A 19,554-nucleotide genomic window follows, 5' to 3' on the forward strand; every position below is an offset into this window, starting at 1 on the left:
CCCCCAAATTAAGAGAAGATGTTGTTTCTAGGAAAAATTAAGGATCTCTTTAAAAAGACTACTTAGAAAACTAACTGCCGAAATTAAGAACTCAAGAAAAAGACTGGTGGATGAAGTTGAGGAAATATCACAGAAAGTAAAGCTAAAGGAAAAAGATATGGCAGATGGCAGGGAAAAGAGGACCATTCCAATAGTTGCAACATCCAAATAATAAAACCACCATTAGAAAGTAAAAGACCAAATAAATAAAAGAAAAACAATAAAAGGCCAGAAAAAATGGAGAAGCCAAACTAACAAAAATAATTCAAGAAAATTTTCCAGTCTAAATAAAGGACATGAGTTTCCAAATCAAAAAGGTCCACCCAGTGCTCAGCACAATGGAGGGAATAAACCTACACCAAGAAATATCATAGTGGAATTTCAGAATACTAGGAAAAAAGAATGAGGATATAGGTACAGTAAACAGATCCACAAAGGAAAAAGACAAAGGGAATTCCCAGAATTAGGGTGAAGGGAGGAAAAAGACAGTCTCTTCCAACAAATGGTGTTGGGAAAACTGGACAAACATGCAAAAGAATGAACCTGAACCACTTTCTTACACCATACACAAAAATAAACTCAAAATGGATGAAAGACCTAAATGTGCATAGGAAACTATCAAAATCCTAGAGGAGAACACAGGCAGCAACCTCTTTGACCTCGGCCACAGCAACTTCTTACTAGATACGTCCCCAAAGGCAACGGAAACAAAAGCAAACATACACTATTGAGAATTCAACAAGATAAAAAGTTTCTGCCCAGCAGAGGAAACAATCAATAAAACTAAAAGGCAACCTTCGCAATGGAGAAGATATTTTCAAATGACGTATCTGATAAAGGGTTAGTATGTAAAATCTATAAAGAACTTATCAAATTCAACACCCAAAAAACAAATAATCCACTGAAGAAATGAATCGACAGAATTTATGAATAGACACTTTTCCAAAGACATCCATCCAGATGGCTAACAGATACGTGAAAAGATGCTCAATATCACTGATCATCAAGGGAAACAGAAATCAAAACCACAACAAGGTATCACCTCACACCTGTCAGAAGGGCTAAAATTAACAACACAAGAAACAACAGGTGTTGGTGAGGATGCAGAGTAAGGGAACCCTCTTGCACTGTTGGTGGGAATGCAAACTTGCACAGACACTCTGGAGAACAGTATAAGGGTTCCTCAAAAAATTAAAAACAGAACTACCCTGTGATCCAGCAATTGCACTATTAGGTATTTACCCAAACGATACAAAAATGCAGATTCAAAGGGATACATGCACCCTCATGTTTATAGCAACATTATCAACAATAGTCAAACTACGGAGAAAGCCTAAATGTCCACTGACTAATGAATGGCTAAGAAGATGTGGTATACATATATATAATTGAATATTAACTCAGCCATCAAAAAGAATGGAATTTTGCCATTTGCAACCATGTGGATGGAGCTAAGCAAAATAAGTAAATCAGAAAGAGAGAAATACCATATGATTTCACTCCTATACGGAATCTAAGAAACAAAACAGATAAACACATGGGAAGGGGAGGGAGAGAGAGAAGAGAGGAAAACAAACCACAAGAGACTCTTTTTTTTTTTTTTAATATTTATTTATTTTTGAGAGAGACAGAGACAGGATGCAAGTGGGTTAGGGGCAGAGAGGGAAACACAGAATCTGAAGCAGGCTCCAGGCTCTGAGCTGTCAGCCCAGAACCCGATGTGGGGCTCAAACTCATGAGCTGTGAGATCATGACCTGAGCCGAAGTCGGATGCTCAACCAACTGAGCCACCCAGGCGCCCCCACAAGAGATTCTTGGCGACAGAGAACAAACTGAGGGTTGATGGAGGGAGGTGGGTGGGAGATGGGCTAGATGGGTGATGGGTATTAAAAAGGGAACTTGTGATGAGCAGTGTTATATGTAAGTGATGAATCACTGAATTCTACTCCAGAAATCAATATTGCACTGTATGTTAACTAAAATTAAAAAAAAAAAAAAAAAAAAAGAGTGAAGGGAGATCCCAAGATAATAAATGTATACCCGGCAGAGAGGGCAACACAGCCCAGATTAAAGTAAGTGAAAGGCTCCAGGAACCCCTTTCGTAGGAAAATGAAATTGGGGGAATAATTGATATGAATGAAAATTTAAAAGGAGATTTAGACAACTGATAGAGAATTTATAGGAGCTGAATTATAAAGCAGATAATAAAGAAAAAAAGGACAATTATGAACTCCAAGTAAAACAAAAAGGTCCACAGGAAAGGAAAAGTAATCAATTAATTACAAACCTCAGTCATACAAAGCAAGGAAGCTTAAAATGAACCGTGGTCACTGATAATAATAAATTTGAAAAATGAGTTCCCCACAGTTAAACAGAACTATATCAAGAGGACAGGAGGAAGAGAGAGAAAATGAGCTAAATCTTTATCTTTCATAGAGATAGTTATTAGATAATATCCCAAACTCAAAAATTAAGAAGCAGCAAGTTACTTAAAGAGTAAATATTAAGAAAGTCAGTTAAAATCAAGATTTCTCAAGCTTTACACCACTGGCATTTTGGGCTAGATAAGTGTTTGTTGTGGGAGGCTGGCCCAAGCATCACAGGATGGTTGAGCAGCAACATCTACACATCAGATGCCTACAGCAGCCCTCCCTCCTACCTAGCTGTGACAATCAAATATCCAGGTATTACTGTATGTTTGCTGGGAGGCAGAAATGCTCTGGTTGAGAACCACTGGTTAAAAGTTGTTATAATACCTCGGAAAGGAGAAGTGGAAGAGGGGGTAGGGAGGAGCTGGAGACTGTAGTTTTTCTTCATAAACTGTATAGAGTGAATGCATGTTTAAATAGGAAAAAAATACATATCTGCATGTGTATATGTGAGTATTCTTGATATAGTAGACTGTACAAAAACTAAATAACAAAAAACTAAAACCTACAGCAAAAAACAAAGAAAACAGTAGCACAAGTGAGATAACAGATTTCATAACCACTTCAATGGCTACACTTCAAGAGACGGATGCTTGCTTATGGGAATGTAAAATGGTTCACTTACTCTAGAAAACATCATGAGAGTTTCTTAAAAAGTTAAGCATTAAATTATTATATGACCTAACCATCTGCTCTTAGGTATATACCCAAAAGAAATGAAAATGTATGTTCATATAAAAACTTATAAACAAATGTTCACAGCAGTATTATTCAAAAATAGCCCCAAAGTGGAAATAACCCAAATGTCCATCAACTGATGAATGTATACCAAAATGATGGAAAATTATGCAGTTACACAAAGGAAGGTAGTACTAAATACACAATACCACATAAATGAATCTTAAAAACATGCTACAAAGTCAGACACAAAAGGCCACATATTGCATAATTCCATTTACACTAAATGTCTAGAATAGACAGAAATCTACAGATAGAAAGGTAAGTTTTGTGGTGGCCAGGGACTGGAGGGAAGGAAAGGGGAATTTCTTTTTGGTGTGATAAAAATGTCCTGGAATTATTTATTTCTTTTTAAATATTTTATTATTTATTTTTGAGAGAGAGACAAAGCATGAGCAGGGGAGGGGCAGAGAGAGAGGGAGACACAGAATCCAAAGCAGGCTCCAGGCTCTGAGGTATCAGCAAAGAGCCTGACGTGGGGCTTGAACTCACAAACTGTGAGATAATGACCTAAGCCCAAGTCAGATGCCCAACAGACTGAGCCACCCAGGTGCCCCAAAATGTCCTGGAATTAAACAGTGTTAGTAGTTGCACAATCTTGTAAATATACTAAAAATCAATGAATTGTACACTTTAAAGGGGGTGAATTTAATGTATATGAAGTATACCTTAATTAAAAATAATGGGGCGCCTGGGTGGCGCAGTCGGTTAAGCGTCCGACTTCAGCCAGGTCACGATCTCGCGGTCCATGAGTTCGAGCCCCGCGTCGGGCTCTGGGCTGATGGCTCAGAGCCTGGAGCCTGTTTCCGATTCTGTGTCTCCCTCTCTCTCTGCCCCTCCCCCGTTCATGCTCTGTCTCTCTCTGTCCCAAAAATGAATAAACGTTGAAAAAAAAAATTAAAAAAAAAAAAATAATGTAAACATTAATAATTAACTGAAAATGTGCAAGGTGTAAAACAGTGTAGTTTTCTCAATATTTAAAAAAGTCTTTCAAATCACTAGGGGAAAAAATATCCAGTTCAATATGAAAAATGGAGACAGGACATGAATAGGCATTTCATAAGTCAGGAAAAATAATTGATGAATATATTAAAAGTGTTTACGCCCAGTGATAATTAAGGGAATGACAAATAAAACAATGTAACATCAATTTTTAATGATCAATTGGCAAAGATTAAAAAATTTTTAAATACCCACTATTGGGGGTCAGTATGAGGAAATAGGCCTTCTCAAACTACTGGTAGGATATTGCTGGTGTAGTTGTTCAGAGGGAGGGTAATTTGGAAATACTTACTCAAAGTGAAAAAGGAGACAATCTTTAGCTTAGCAATTTCATCACTAGGAATTTATCTTACAGATAACTTTGGTGCTCCTATGCACCAAATATATATATATACAAAAACAAAACAAAACTAGGTTCCCTGCAATATTGTTTACAGTAGCAAAAGAGTAAAACAACCTAAATTTTAGTCAATGTAAGACTGGCTAAAAAACTGACAGGGTATGTACATATGTGTGTATGTGTGTGTGTGTGTGTGTGTGTATGTATATATGTATGTGTATAAATATATGTGTGTGTATATATATATATGAATGTATATACATATATATATAATTAAATACTAAGTAGTCATTAAAAAAGAATATGGAGATCTCTATATGCTGTTATAGAAGTAAGTCTAAGATTTATTACCCCCTGCCCCCCGCCTTTTTTTAAAGTAGGCTCCATGCACAGCACGGAGCCCAATTCAGGGCTTGAACTCACGACCCCGAGATCAAGACCTGAGCTGAGATCAAGAGATGAACACTTAACTGACTTAGCTACCCAGGCACCCCTAAGATTTATTCTTATGGAAAAAAGTTGCAGAACAATTTGTATAATGGAGCCCAGTGTGTATGGGCCTGCATGTGTTTAAAGTTGAATATGTGCTTTTGCATGCATTAAAATATTCTGAAAGGACACACAACAAAATGACTAACATTTTTTTTTTTTAATTTTTTTGTTTCAACGTTTATTTATTTTTGGGACAGAGAGAGACAGAGCATGAACGGGGAAGGGGCAGAGAGAGAGGGAGACACAGAATCGGAAACAGGCTCCAGGCTCTGAGCCATCAGCCCAGAGCCTGACGCGGGGCTCGAACTCACAGACTGCGAGATCGTGACCTGGCTGAAATCGGACGCTTAACCGACTGCGCCACCCAGGCGCCCCAAAAATGACTAACATTTTAACTACTGAGGGTAGAAATGGAGGGAAGAGGGAAGAGGACACATACTATTCTCTTTGTATTCCCATTTATTCTCATCTATTTATATTCTCTTCTATTTAAAATTTACCACAAGTATATAATGTTATACTTTTAAAAATTAGAGTTAGAAAACAAAAAAGGAACCAGGTAACCAGATGATTTTTATGCAAATCAATCTGCAGACTACACTATGAACCACTCTTTTAATGTAAATTTAATATTGTGAAATTATTTAAGTAAACCAATATAACTAGAAAAAAAAATTAAGCTGTTACTTTAAGTTGGGATAAAGCCTTCCCCAAGTGTTATACAGCACTCTGCTGGCTAATAAAGGATGATCACTAAAGCTGAATTCCAAAACAATGTGTTAGGATGGAAGGAAAGCCAACGCATTTTCTATCATATGTGTAATATTGGAAAGACCCAAAGGAAGAACCAGAATTCCAGACTGAAGCACCAATCAGAGGTAAATGACTGTGGAAATTTGTCTAATTTTACATTCCTTCCATAACTCAAATGTTATAACCAACAAGAGTACTGTTTTACTACAAACATAAAATATTATACAACAAATGACAGTATGACTAACATTCACTATGTGCCAGGCATATGTGGTAAGCATGCCAGGCACCATGCCAAGCATCAGCTCACTTATTCCTCACAACAATCATGTATGTTAATATGAGGTTAAGGATGTGGAAAGCAGTGGGTAGGATAATGTTGGTAACACTACATACTTCTTCAGAACATGGTGGTATAACTATACTTCTTTCTTCCCCACATCACTTCAACTTTTCTTTTTCTACCTAAAGCATTGGTCTAGGAGCAGGGCTGCAAGTGCAGGTGCCAGAAGCAGAGGATTTCTAAGCAAGAAACTATAACTGTATCTTCAAAATTCCCAAGAGCCTGATGGGGTGGGTTGTGCCATCATCTCATCTGGCAAAACTGGGCTGACACTGAGTACAGATGTATCACCTAGTGTCAAGAGCCCACTAGGTCTGTACCTAGGTAAATCTACCTACAGGGATGGGAGTGGACTGAGGGGAGGCACACGCTAGGCTAATATTGCTGCCAGCAATCTGGACCAGCACAGTGGCCAAACTTAACATCCCTTCTAAAGTAGAAAAGTTTGGGTACAAATGGAGACAGGTCAGAGTGTTTAGTTGAGATAAAGGAATTAATAAATGGATTATGCAATGAGAGAAATTCAATATTACACTGCCACCATGAGAGGTTAAAAGCAAGAGACGACACTGTCTCTTGGTACATCAGATTCTTGAAAGGGTGAAACCATATGTTGATGAGACCACTCCTGATTTTAGAACCTGATAAAGTCAAACAGAAGCCTGCAAATCTAAGTGGCATTGTTCTGGGAGACATCTTGGTAATATATGAGGATGAACTGCAGTAATAGTTAACTAAGACTCTAGTAATATGCCAGTATCTCTGCCTCTTATTTTTCAGGTCACACCTACTGTCATTCTGTGATATGGTGTAACACTGGCATGGTTGGTAAGGTTATAATACTAATATTGATGTATTGGTAAATTGAGTTAAAGCCTCTTTAGGATGAATGTGAGTAAAAAATGACTGGCCTGAGGGAAAAACTGGACTTAGCTAATCATCAACTAATTTCTATGATCAATATTTCTGCTCAAGTTTATCATAAGGTACAAATAGCAGCAGATGGAGTAGAGCAGGATAGAAAATATTCAAACTGGTACAAAAATATGAGTATGTATGTAGTGGCTTTACAGAATAAATCAGTTGTTTCTTCAAATCTATCCCTAATTTACACTGGCTCCTCAAATGTTGGGCTTATTCATAATGATCACATTGCTATCTGTGTCTGTCATATAAATGTGTCTGTCATATTTATGCCCAGATAAACATAATTGTTTTTGTTTAAAAGACTTGGCCAATGGCCAAGGCATAGTCTGTATAGTAAAGAATTTGGCCTTGCCCAAAGAAGTCTAGCCTCCCCGCTAGGAAGCAACCTATGTCATACCTGACAGGAGTGTTTTTGTTTAAGGTGGGGACTGGCCACACTAGAAACAACCACCACCATGTGATTTAGGGTGGGGCTTTGGGTCACACAGCCTCAACCAACCTTGAGGCGGAGATCAACCATGTGAGCAAATAAATCTAATGAGTCATATCTACAATAATGGAGCCCAGTGAAAAGTCTGGACATTGAACTTGACTCTATCCTGTCACACACTGATGCTGGGAGAGGAGGAATGCATCTTTTTTTTTTTTTTTTTTTTTTTTAGGAGGAAGCATCTTGACTCCATGGATGAGGACAATAGAAACTGCATTTGGAACCCTCCTGATTCTATTTTATGCATCTTTCCCTTTGGCTGATTTTCATCTGTTTCCTTTTCTTGTAATAAACCTTAACTGTGAATAAAACAGCTTTCATTCAGTGAGCTTTGAGTCCTTCTAGTGAGTTATCAAACCTAAGAGAGGTTATGGGAACCCTCCCAAACTTGCAGTTAGTGTCAGAAGTAAGGGAAGTCTCGGGGACTATGCATTCAGTTTGCCTAACTTCAGGAAGGTAGGTACTCTATTAACCCATTCTGCATTGAAGAAAGCAAGGTATAGAGAATAAATAAACTGCGTGAGAGGGAGACCTTTTAACATATAGTGCTAGAACACAAACCTTGGTTTGGCTGACTTTATGCCCACACTTTTAGTTTTTATTTTGCTTTACACAAGATGACTACACACAGTACCATGCATTAGATGGATAGGTATTTCACTACTATAATGTATTTCACTAGTATGACATTTTAAACCTTTTGCTTCTTCTCTCACCAAACTTGAACCAAAGTAATTAGAGTTAACTATTGAGCATAAATTAATAATTATTACTATCTACAGTTTTGACCATTACCGGTTTTGTGCAGTGAATGTTTCCCTCTGAGGATGAAGATCACTATAAACAACCCTGATGAGATCATGCTGACACAATGCCCCTTCTGTCAAAGCCATGGATCCAATTGTTGAGGGCTACAAAAATAAGGTAGAGTATGAGACTGTGTCTTTAAAATGAAGTAAAAATCTGTATCATATAAGGACATTTAGCTTTGTTTTAGCAGAAGGCAGTTTAAGACCATTTCTCTTATTTAAAACCTTTTGCATTTTTCAATTACATATATTCTACAGCTCTTTTTGGAAATTATATGTAATACATAAAACTAAAAATATACTGCTTTGTTTTTGGAAGATTATGGAATGAATCTATATTTAGAACACAGAATAAGAAAAGTTGCCAGAGGGGTGCCCGGAGCTCAGTCAGTTAAGTGTCTGACTCTGCTCATGCTCGCTCTCTCTCTCTCTCTCTCTCTCTCTCAAAAGAAAAAAAAAAAGTTGCTGGAAAGACTAAAGGTTATAAAAACATCAATTTTATTTTTAAAATTAAAAAATTTTTTTTTCAGATTCATCAATTTCAATTTATTTGTATTCCAGAACACAAAACAGGCTTGAGGCTTCACTGTACATTTAAATTCTGCAGTTTGTCTAATTTCAGGTAGGTAGATACTTTCACTAATCCCATTCTACAATGAAGAAAACAAGGTGCATGGGTTAAATAGGTGATGGGGATGAAGGAGTACACTTGTCATGATGAGCACTAGATGAAGTAAGGGAATTGTTGAAATCACTATAGTGTATACCTGAAACTAATATAACACTGTATGTTAACTGGAATTAAAATAAAAACTTAAAGCAAGGTACAGAGAGTTATAAACAATATTTAAGACTATAATCAAATGTCTCTTTACTAGTGACACGATTGATTAGATGTTCCTAAAGTTAGAAGCATCCATTCATAAATGTTTCACTATCCTCTGTTTTATTTCGTAACATGATACACAGAACTTAATTAAAATCTAATTAAGATTATATTCTCAGAAACATTTTTTTTTATTTAAAAAAAAAATTTTTTTTTCAACGTTTATTTATTTTTGGGACAGAGAGAGACAGAGCATGAACGGGGGAGGGGCAGAGAGAGAGGGAGACACAGAATCGGAAACAGGCTCCAGGCTCCGAGCCATCAGCCCAGAGCCTGACGCGGGGCTCGAACTCCCGGACCGAGAGATCGTGACCTGGCTGAAGTCGGACGCTTAACCGACTGCGCCACCCAGGCGCCCCAGAAATATTTTATGCTAAAACAAGTCTTGGCTAAATAGGAGGCATTCTATTTCCAATACACAATGAAGTCCCACGGGAATTAATTAAGAAAATAAATAGCAGCATGGAGTTGTGAAGCAAGAGGATACTGTTTACTGATAAGAAAATGGAATATAATTTTTGGACTACTGGTAAAGTTTCTTTAAGTGCTTTCCTTATAACTTTATACACCAAAGGCCACTATAGACCTGAAGCTTGATTCATAGAATATATCCTTAAATAAAGCAGGCAGAAGGATTTCAGCTTAACAGCAGCCTTCTACCTATTATGATTATCAGGGTTCTCACATTGTTCAAATAAATATAAGCAAAACTCAAAAGTGTGCTGTTAATGAATAGACACAGTGCATCAGTTATAGACTCCTTTAAATGGAAATAATTGGTATTAATATCCTTTTAAGTAGACAGTTTCCTAAAAAATAATAAAAAAATCAATCTGACACAGATTTCTAATGAATATGGAAGACTTCAAAAAATTAAAGAATATTTTTACAAATTCGTAAAAGACTAATAAAAAAGTGAAAATGATAGTGGTATAAGAATGAAAAAGAAATAAATAAGAACTAGAGGAAATTTTCCATTAATTACTTTCTGCCTCTCTTGATAACAGCATAGCTTTACATCACTAACAGGCACCTACTGTTAAGAAGTAAATCAATAAAGATGTGTTAGTGTTTATCTCTGGTGAAAAATTGACTTTGATCTCTTATTCAATATAATTTTTTATAAAAATTTTTTTCATGTTTATTTTGAGAGGAAGAGAAAGAGAAAGTGTGAGCGGGAGAGGGGCAGAGAGGAGAGAGAGAATCCCCAGCAGGCTCTGTGCAGTGCAGAGCCTGACGAGGGGCTCTATCTCACAGACCATGAGATCACTATCTGAGCGAAAATCAAGAGTTGGACACTTAACTGACTGAGCCATCCAGGCACCCCATCTTACTCAGAGTAATTTTAAATAATTCTACCTTTCCAATCTTACTTACCTCATGGTATATTGAAGGCTTGGATAAGGAAGGGATAGTAAAAGACAGAACTTTATTGTTTCCATCTTTATCAGCAATTTCCTATAGTTAAAAAATACATACAAAGATAAATAATCACAGGGCTATAAGAAAAAAATTCTTAATTTACCAATATATCATTGACAACTGAGGAAGAGTTTTAGAAATAGCAATATACAAAAAATATTACTATCCTAGTGTATCTTTTCTAACCTATTAGCAAATTACACAGTTTAGTAATTGAGTTACCCTCTGAGAGATATGCAGCACAATACTGTAACTAAATCAAATGCAATGTGACAGCAAAGACATAAAGCAGGCACACAAATCATCTTTCATGTTAAATTTACAGATAGGACAGGGAGATTATAAGCAATTAGATCTGAGTCAAACAGATTATATGTTTTACCCAAGAAATACACTTAGTAAATAAGAAAAAACACATTATTCTAACACAGAATGAATCCTGACTAAAAAAAACTGTTACAATTATTCAGCAAAAGACTAATGATCTAATTTAAGCTACATATTAACATAATGAATATTAGTCCAAGTGATTAAAAATAGATTCATTTTTAGGTAATTTTTACTGAATTGCAAGAAAATTGTTTTCTTTTAAAAGCACTTTATCTTTCAATGAAAAGGACAATGGTGTCCTTCATTTCTAGTCTCTGGTACCTCTGGTGGTCTACAGGTATCAATAAAAATCTGCCTATAGACACTAGCATATAGAGGGGTGAAATGCTCCTCCATTATCACTCCTTTCCTCTACTGCCTCATTTGGTCTATGTTTCTTTTACATATCAATTAATTTTAATTAATTTATTTTACATATTAATCCACATTAATATATTCATAATTAGCATAAAATCCAGAGAGAGAAGGCTGCCCCCTTAGTAGACCTAGAAGAAAGGTCAGAGACAGACTGAGAGTTACACAGCACAAATGGAAGATACAACAACAATAACTATCATCAACAAAACAAAAACCCAAAAGAACTTCTCTGCAGGGCTCATTTCTGTTTAATATGTCACAGGAGAGTACCAATTATATGTGAACATTGGCCTTACCGCTAATTTTGGCAGGAAAATGGGTTTAAAAATTCCTTGGAGAGATCATTTAACTATTTTGTAGTCAAACTAGTTATTACCACATTCAGGCCAGTATGCCTCAGAGAAAGTCTACTGTAAGATGGATGGACCTAATTTAAGTTAGGCAATACAACTTTAATTTTTATTCCTAAATTTCAAATTAAGCCAAATAACTTTTATTTATATTTGTGTGTTCTTGAAGAAGGATGTTCTACAGTTTGTTTAAGCTGAGGGCAATATAAAACTCCCTCTGAGGCTATGTGAAACAAGAGAGAAGTTCTTGAGAGGGAAAGTGAAAAAAAGAAAATAAATATATAAAAGAAACCCTAGGTGGTAAGAAAAATTGAAAGCCACAGAGAAGAAAGAACACAGACAGTAAATGAATTAGAAGACAGAAGCCTGGGTTACATTCTGATATATAACTGACCATTTACTTTGTAAGTACACTATTTTTAAGATGCTAAAAGATAATTAAACCATAGCACCAATAAGCACTGTTAAGAACTTGTCAGCATCCTGCTTAAAAATACTTTGCTTCATTTGTCCCACTACTGGATTTTATTACGTTAAAAAAATGAGTAAAAAGATAGCTTAATTTTCAACATAATTGAAAACACCAAATTCAATTATTAAATCAACATACATCTACTAAGTGCCTGTGCTAAGTACTAGAGGAGAGAGTAATATATGAAACAAATTTCCTGCTTTAAAAGAAAAAACAATCAGGCAAGTTGGCAAATTAGAGAATTTTATACCTAGACCAGCTTTTCATGTAAAAAAACCTCTCCCTTAATACTACTTGATACTGCTACTACTATTAATGACATTTATTAAACACCTCAGGTAGAATGTGGATTCTCCTAATTGTTTTTTTGTTTTTAAGATTTTATTTTTAAGCAATCTCTAAACCCAATGTGGGGCTCAAACTCACAACCCCAAGATCAAGAGTTGTATGCTGTACCAACTGCAACAGCCAGGCACGCCTCTCCTAATTGTTTTTAATCCTGTTAACAATGTTTTATTTCTGTTTTACAGATGAAGCAACTGAAGTCAGGATATTAAGTAACCTGACCAAATTTAAAACAGCAAACAAATGGCAGGGCCTAGTTTTAAATAAAATACAAATGATTTCAAAGGCCATACTCCTTTCTTCAGATATACGTTCCAGGGATAGAAATGTTTTCTAATGATCTTTTAAGGATAATACTTTGAGGGCTGAACATTGGTATAGAAAAATATTTATTTACAGTGAAACTCAATGTTTTATGAGGTACTTTACCCTTGTTGGGATGACCACTGGGTGTTATATGTAAGTGATGAATCACTAAAGTCTACTCCTGATATCATTATTACACTATATATTAACTAACTTGGATTTAAATTTGAAAAATTAATATGGAAAAAAAATTTTATTATGTGGAGTGCTTGTTTACAATGAATACTAAATACAAAGGATATCTTCAAAGAGCAAGAATTTCAATACCAAAGTCCTAACTGGACACTGTGGGGAAAAAAAAGCCAGAATAATGTTTAAGATACTTAAGAATTTCTTAGAAGAATTTCAAACAATACAGTGTCAAGTATATAATATTTTATCAAATGATTATTCAAAATAAATTTCAAAAATTTTAAATGGAGCACATTCATAAACATTGGTCAAATAAAGTAATTTAAAGATAAGTCACAAAATATTAACAATGCTATCAATTATAATATTTTCACCTATTTTATAAAATGCATTATTGGCAATTATTAAGCCTCTCATAAATTCAAATAAATTACTCAGTAGACCTTTCAATTTATTTATTTATTTTTTTTTTAAATTTTTTTTTTCAACGTTTATTCATTTTTGGGACAGAGAGAGAGAGCATGAACGGGGGAGGGGCAGAGAGAGAGGGAGACACAGAATCGGAAACAGGCTCCAGGCTCTGAGCCATCAGCCCAGAGCCTGATGCGGGGCTCGAACTCACGGACCGCGAGATCGTGACCTGGCTGAAGTTGGACGCCTAACCGACTGCGCCACCCAGGCGCCCCTCAATTTATTTTTTTAATAAATACTCTTTAAGTATTACTTCAGAAGATTTTTACAAAATACTTAAAGTTTCCCAAACTATCTTTTTCAACTTACCAAATTGTAAATTCCTAACAGAAGTGCTTCAATGCAGCCATTACTCTGTCTGTCTCGGCTAACTGTAAGCCGTAAATAAACCCACATCAATTCCGGCAAGAACTGCAGTGTGAACCTCTTAAGTCGAACTTCAGAGCTACGATAGAGCTCAAACAGCTGGTGGCAGACAGGCTCCAGAAGCTAAAAGGAAAATAAAGTACATTAGCTATTTCTATTCATTTGCTGTAACTGTGTTTTTTTTAAAGCACATATACTTGTGTAATATTTAAAAAATAAATTTTCAGTATTAATTTTTGCATATTTTGAATCAATGTGTCCTAAACCTTAATCTCTACTTATGCAGAGACTATATATTAAACTGACCAATTTACTAACTTTAAGTATTTTGTGCCCATATAATATCAACTTATTTTTCAATACACTAATCCATTAACTTTGTTAGATAATTATTTAACCAATGTACTACATTTATATTAAGTTTCCTTTTCTATTATTATCAGCCCTTACTATCCTCCACTTTAAAAAGTTTCTATTGAAAGAAAATAACTTCAAATGCTCTTGTTGGAAATAAACTTTAAATCTCAACTTAGATTATGATTTAAATAAAATTATATACTACTCAGTAGACAAAGGGATTTTGCAATATATAATAATTGGATATCCAAAATGTTAGCTAATATTTTACATACATACAAGTAAAACAAATGAATTACTTTTATGTTTTAAGACTGACTTAAATTCTACTAATTATATTTAAGATTTTGAAAATATAGGAATAGCTTTTTTAGTGTTAAATTTTTCATACGATATCACACAATAGGACTTATGAAGATCTTTATCACCTTGAAAACTAAAGAAAATGAGCAGGTTAAATAAACCTCTCCCTTTTTCCTAATCACGTACTGCCAATCTAAAACAGTTTTGTTCAAATAACTATAGACCACACAAAACTGGGTATGATTTTAAAATGCAAATAACACATTGACAAGAAACTATAAAAAATGTCTAAATTAAAATTTAATATTAGCTTTAAAATGAATCATTCAGTATTTATATGCTACCTTCTTTTCTGAATGATTAAATAATGCATATACATTTGGAAATCTGTTAGAATGAAGTTATATAGGTCTGTAATAACCTAACCGTCTAGAATAAGTCACTACTTTCAGGATTGCAAATCAAAAATCAACAAACCCAATGTTAACTGTACAGTTAATATATTTAGATGAGCTAAGCTTAGCTCTTAGGGAATGACTTTAAAGCTAAAAAAGTTCACACACATGTACACCCTCGTGTCTAGTAACTACTAGGCCCATTATGTGAAATCACTGTCATAATATTTACAATCTTCAAAAAATTTCAATTCTCCCCTTAAACAGAAGTCTAGACTAGTCAGACAATTTGCTCAAAGTCACAGAAGTTAGTGGTGGAGGAAGACACTTAAAATTCAGGTCTTCGAACACCAAGTTGATGCTTCCACTATCCCACATTTCTTATACTAGAATGAAGGTTGAGAGTAGGAGGTGAGGATTATTTAACTACAAATAGTATATTCCGTGTAGTGTCAATAATGAAGTAATAAATTTCTGAAAATAGTCAACTGCTGGTATCTTTTTAAAGTACTGACAAAAAAGCTCTTTTGGGGAATTAAAGATTGCTGCTCTCATAAGTGTATTTATTAAAAATATATATCTATGTTTTAAATCTGTTTTCCTCTTTAGTCAAAGACTCCAGAATTGCTGTCTCTCAATTTTATTTGCCATGGTACAATTATGATTCGTTTCTTTTATAAAGACCTTAACTTCCCTTCCTCAGTAGCAAGAACCACAATGGCATGTAAGAGACTACATTTTAACTAAGCATAGCAAAGAAATACAGAGCTGTCAAAATTTTTACTCTGCTTGTTTTAAAAATGGGGAGGAGGAGGAGTTTGGTCAGAAATCAATGATGAAGGAATGAGGAGGGATAACTGCAGGAGCAATCTTTGAGGTGGCCAGAGAATGTGATCCAGGCCTAAGTACAAGAGACACTTTGATACCACCTGAGACACTTCATCCACTGAACAGCAGAAAAGGCAAAAGAATGTAGGTGGAAAAGCTGGTAGAGTGGTAGATAGGAAGGGGAAAATATGAGAGTTCCCAATTATCTTCTTCTTTTTTAAGGACACAGAAAGCAAGCTGGTGATGAGGAAAAGGAGGGTAAGAGTATGAGGAAAGAGAAGGTGTAAAATGCAGTGGGACAGTGTACCAAGAAAGTAAAGCAAGAATGCAAGGCAGTATTATGTGACCTTGAGCCTTTTAGTCCTGCATTTAAAGTGGAGAAAGTCAACAAAACTGTGTTCTGCAAGTATGTTCTACTGCTCAGGTACAGGCCTGAAGAAGATGGATGGCTGGATTTTTTCCAGTGTTGAGATTTTCCCCCAAAGAAAAAGAACTAATGAATGGAATGAGAAGAAAAGGAGCTAAGAATGTTTGCAAGGAAATGACCTATGAAAATTTAGCTGGGTAAAGAGAGAAGTGAGCCATGTGAAGGAAGAAGGAAAGGGAATCAAATCATGAAAAAGTGATAGGGTTAACATAACGATTAGATGGAGGTCTTCCTGAAGGGGAAGAACTGCAAGAGTGACTACAGGATCAGGAACAAAGGAAATGAGGAAAATTAAGCAATATGTTTGGTGTAGAAACCTCTAGAACAAAGGAAATGAGAAATAAAGCAATATGTTTGGTGTAGAGATTAAAATTTCAGCTGCAGTACAGGTTGGCCATGATATGTAATACTAAACTAGGAAATACACTTTCTTAAGAACTTTTAAGGTCTTTAAAGCAAAACTGTAAGATCACCATAAGCTTCAATTAATATTATATGTGGCATGTGACGATTTTCTGAAATAATTTCCTGTTAACTAAGTAAAACAGTTATGTTTCAGAATACAATAAAATCAGGACTAAAAGGGGCCTCCTTCTATAACTGAAATCCAGAATTAGTTTGAGATTCTATAGAGCTCTACATTCTGCTTTTCTGAAATATGACCACATGGTTAGAACCTTATAACCTGACGGGAGAAAAGATGGAAAGACAGCTCTGCTCTGGCAACTGGTTGATTATAATGACTACTGTTGAGCTTTTATCTCTCAAGCTGTAATTTTCCAATTCTACCTATGATAAGGTCTCATACATTATTATGAAGTATTACAATATAAAGTAATGTGAATAGCTTTTTTTAATGTCAGAGCTTCTAAAGTATAAAAAAGGAAACCAATCCTTTTTATATACTTGTGAGTGTTAATGAAAATGATAGCATTTTAGAATCTCATTTTGTGTTTCACTATTCTTCTAATCAATATTTACTAAGTGTTCATTATGTACATGATAATATACTAGATTCTAGGGAAGTAACAAATACAGACTATATGACCACTGCTCATGAAGAGCTTACAATGTAAAGAGAAAGCATAAAACAAATTTTAATAAGCAAAGCTTAAATGTTAAGACAGTGCAAAACAAGGGGTAGGAAATAACACACATTCATTATTCAAACAGAATTTTGAAAACTCCTAACCAAAAAGGATATGAATATATATACATTACTACACCTAAAGTTATAAAACATAAATATACAGCAAGAGAAAAAGAAGCAAATGAATCCTGCAATTGCTGCTATAAACAGCAACAGATGCAAGCCTAACTGAGAGCCAATCCAAGTTTAGGAGATAGTAAAGAAAGAGGTCAATAAAGCAAGCTTTTAGTGGTAGGACAAAAATTAAGATGCACTTTAAATTAAGCTGCTGGTTAGGAGATGATTACCTGAACTTCTTCAAACTCACTCCAGTACACAGCAGAGGCACTCTTGGAGGCTGTATCTGGGAAGATAAGAAGCTACTTTCCTGTGTGTTCCTTTCATTTTCATTTTATTTTTTTTTTTTATAATTTTTTTTTTTCAACGTTTATTTATTTTTGGGACAGAGAGAGACAGAGCATGAACGGGGGAGGGGCAGAGAGAGAGGGAGACACAGAATCGGAAACAGGCTCCAGGCTCTGAGCCATCAGCCCAGAGCCTGACGCGGGGCTCGAACTCACGGACCACGAGATCGTGACCTGGCTGAAGTCGGACGCTTAACCGACTGCGCCACCCAGGCGCCCCTCATTTTCATTTTAAAGCATACATGAATCCAGTGGTGAAAAAACTATATGTCATACTATTGTGTTAATGGAAAGATAATGTGTGTATTTTGCATAAATTAACATATAGATTCAACAGCTGAATTTTTTTTTCCTTCTTCTATCACAAAGCTGAATAACAGGAAACTCTTACTCTAAGTTTATTGATCTTAACTATTTAGGCTAAATAGTGCTTTCTCCAATCATTTTCAAGCTAAATTTACTAGCAGCATCATTTCATGTTACCAGTTTGAGTTCACTGATCAGAGTAATATACACACTTCCACACTGTCAATAAAATAACAGCAAACATACTTAAAAAAAAGCTGAATCAGTGTAAGGCTAACATTTGGATTCTAGAAAAGGAAACATCCCAAACAGAAACAGAGAAAAGTTTCAAATTAATAAGTAATCTATTGAGATGATGGTCACTCAGATCAAGACTCAAAACATACAGTCCTCAACAGGAACAAATCTGTCAAAACATTAAAAAATATAAAGAGGGAAGGGAAAGGGAAAGCCAAAGCAACTATCAGAATGAAAAACACTAGAAAGAAAGTTTTCCAGTTCCATAAGAAGGATTTTAAAAAAGAGGAGGGAAAACTACAAAACTTACATATGTGTTTTAGTACACATATTTCACTTTACTATGTTGAAATTATTTTTCTTATAAGCTTTCCTACCTCATTATTCGAATCTTGAATAACTTTATAGAGGGCTGGGACCAGTGTTTTTTTCCGGTGTAAAGTTGCTGCATAATTGGTGATCTGAGTGTCAGGTAACGCCTAAAAGAAACATCAAAGGAAATCAAAAGCAAACTTAGTATTTGGGAAGTCAGGAAATATATTTTACCTCAGTTTCTCTTGAAAAGATTTATGATAGAGTCAATTAAGAAAAGTAAAGATAATTAATACAAGAGATATTATTAGAGTTAATAAGACAAATTAAGTTAGGACGTTATAGTGTACAGTTCTTCTAACTAGTCAACCATGAAAAATTACTAGAAATCACACGTACCAAGATTTGCTGAAAAGGGTCACTTTAAACTAACCTACTCTAGGGGCGCTTGGGTGGCTCAGTCAGTTAAGCATCCGACTTCAGCTCATTTCATGATCTCACAGTCTGGGACTTCGAGCCCCGCGTCGGGCTCTGTGCTGACAGCTCAGAGACTGGAGCCTGCTTTGGATTCTGTGTCTCCCTCTCTCTCTGCCCCTCCCCTACTCATGCTCTGTCTCTCTGTGTCTCAAAAATAAATAAAAACACTAAAACAACAACAAAAAAACTAACCTAGTCTAAAAAAAAATAAGTATAGAATACACACACACACACACATATAATTTAATAAGTTTTATTTATTTTGGGGGAGGGAAAGAGGGCACTTAGTGCAGAGCCTGATGTGGGGCTCAAACTCACGAACTGTGAGATCATGACCTGAGCTGAAATAAAGAGTTGGATGCTTAACCGACTGAGCCACACAGGCGCCCCTAGAATATATTTTTATTCTTGCATTTTATACTTATGAAACATTTATTTC

At 35.3% G+C, this 19,554-nt stretch overlaps 1 protein-coding gene across 13 annotated transcripts in view; it reads right to left on the reverse strand.

The window, feature by feature from the left end:
* Nucleotides 1-19,554, reverse strand: part of FAM126B (family with sequence similarity 126 member B) — a 93,109-nt gene that overhangs the window by 26,970 nt on the left and 46,585 nt on the right. For 12 of the 13 annotated variants that reach the window (XM_045480699.1, XM_045480693.1, XM_045480695.1 and 9 more), the window contains 4 exons: nt 18,704-18,805; nt 13,863-14,042; nt 10,626-10,706; nt 8,349-8,464 (listed from right to left, as the gene is read on the reverse strand). In XM_045480699.1, the coding sequence (XP_045336655.1) occupies nt 8,349-8,464; nt 10,626-10,706; nt 13,863-14,042; nt 18,704-18,805 (479 nt within the window). Of the gene's footprint in view, nt 1-8,348; nt 8,465-10,625; nt 10,707-13,862; nt 14,043-17,666; nt 17,723-18,703; nt 18,808-19,554 lie in introns of those variants that run through there. The other variant, XM_045480701.1, reaches the window with a different exon arrangement.

Source organism: Leopardus geoffroyi, chromosome C1 (genome assembly GCF_018350155.1).
Source record: "Leopardus geoffroyi isolate Oge1 chromosome C1, O.geoffroyi_Oge1_pat1.0, whole genome shotgun sequence".
Taxonomy (NCBI): Eukaryota; Metazoa; Chordata; class Mammalia; order Carnivora; family Felidae; genus Leopardus; species Leopardus geoffroyi.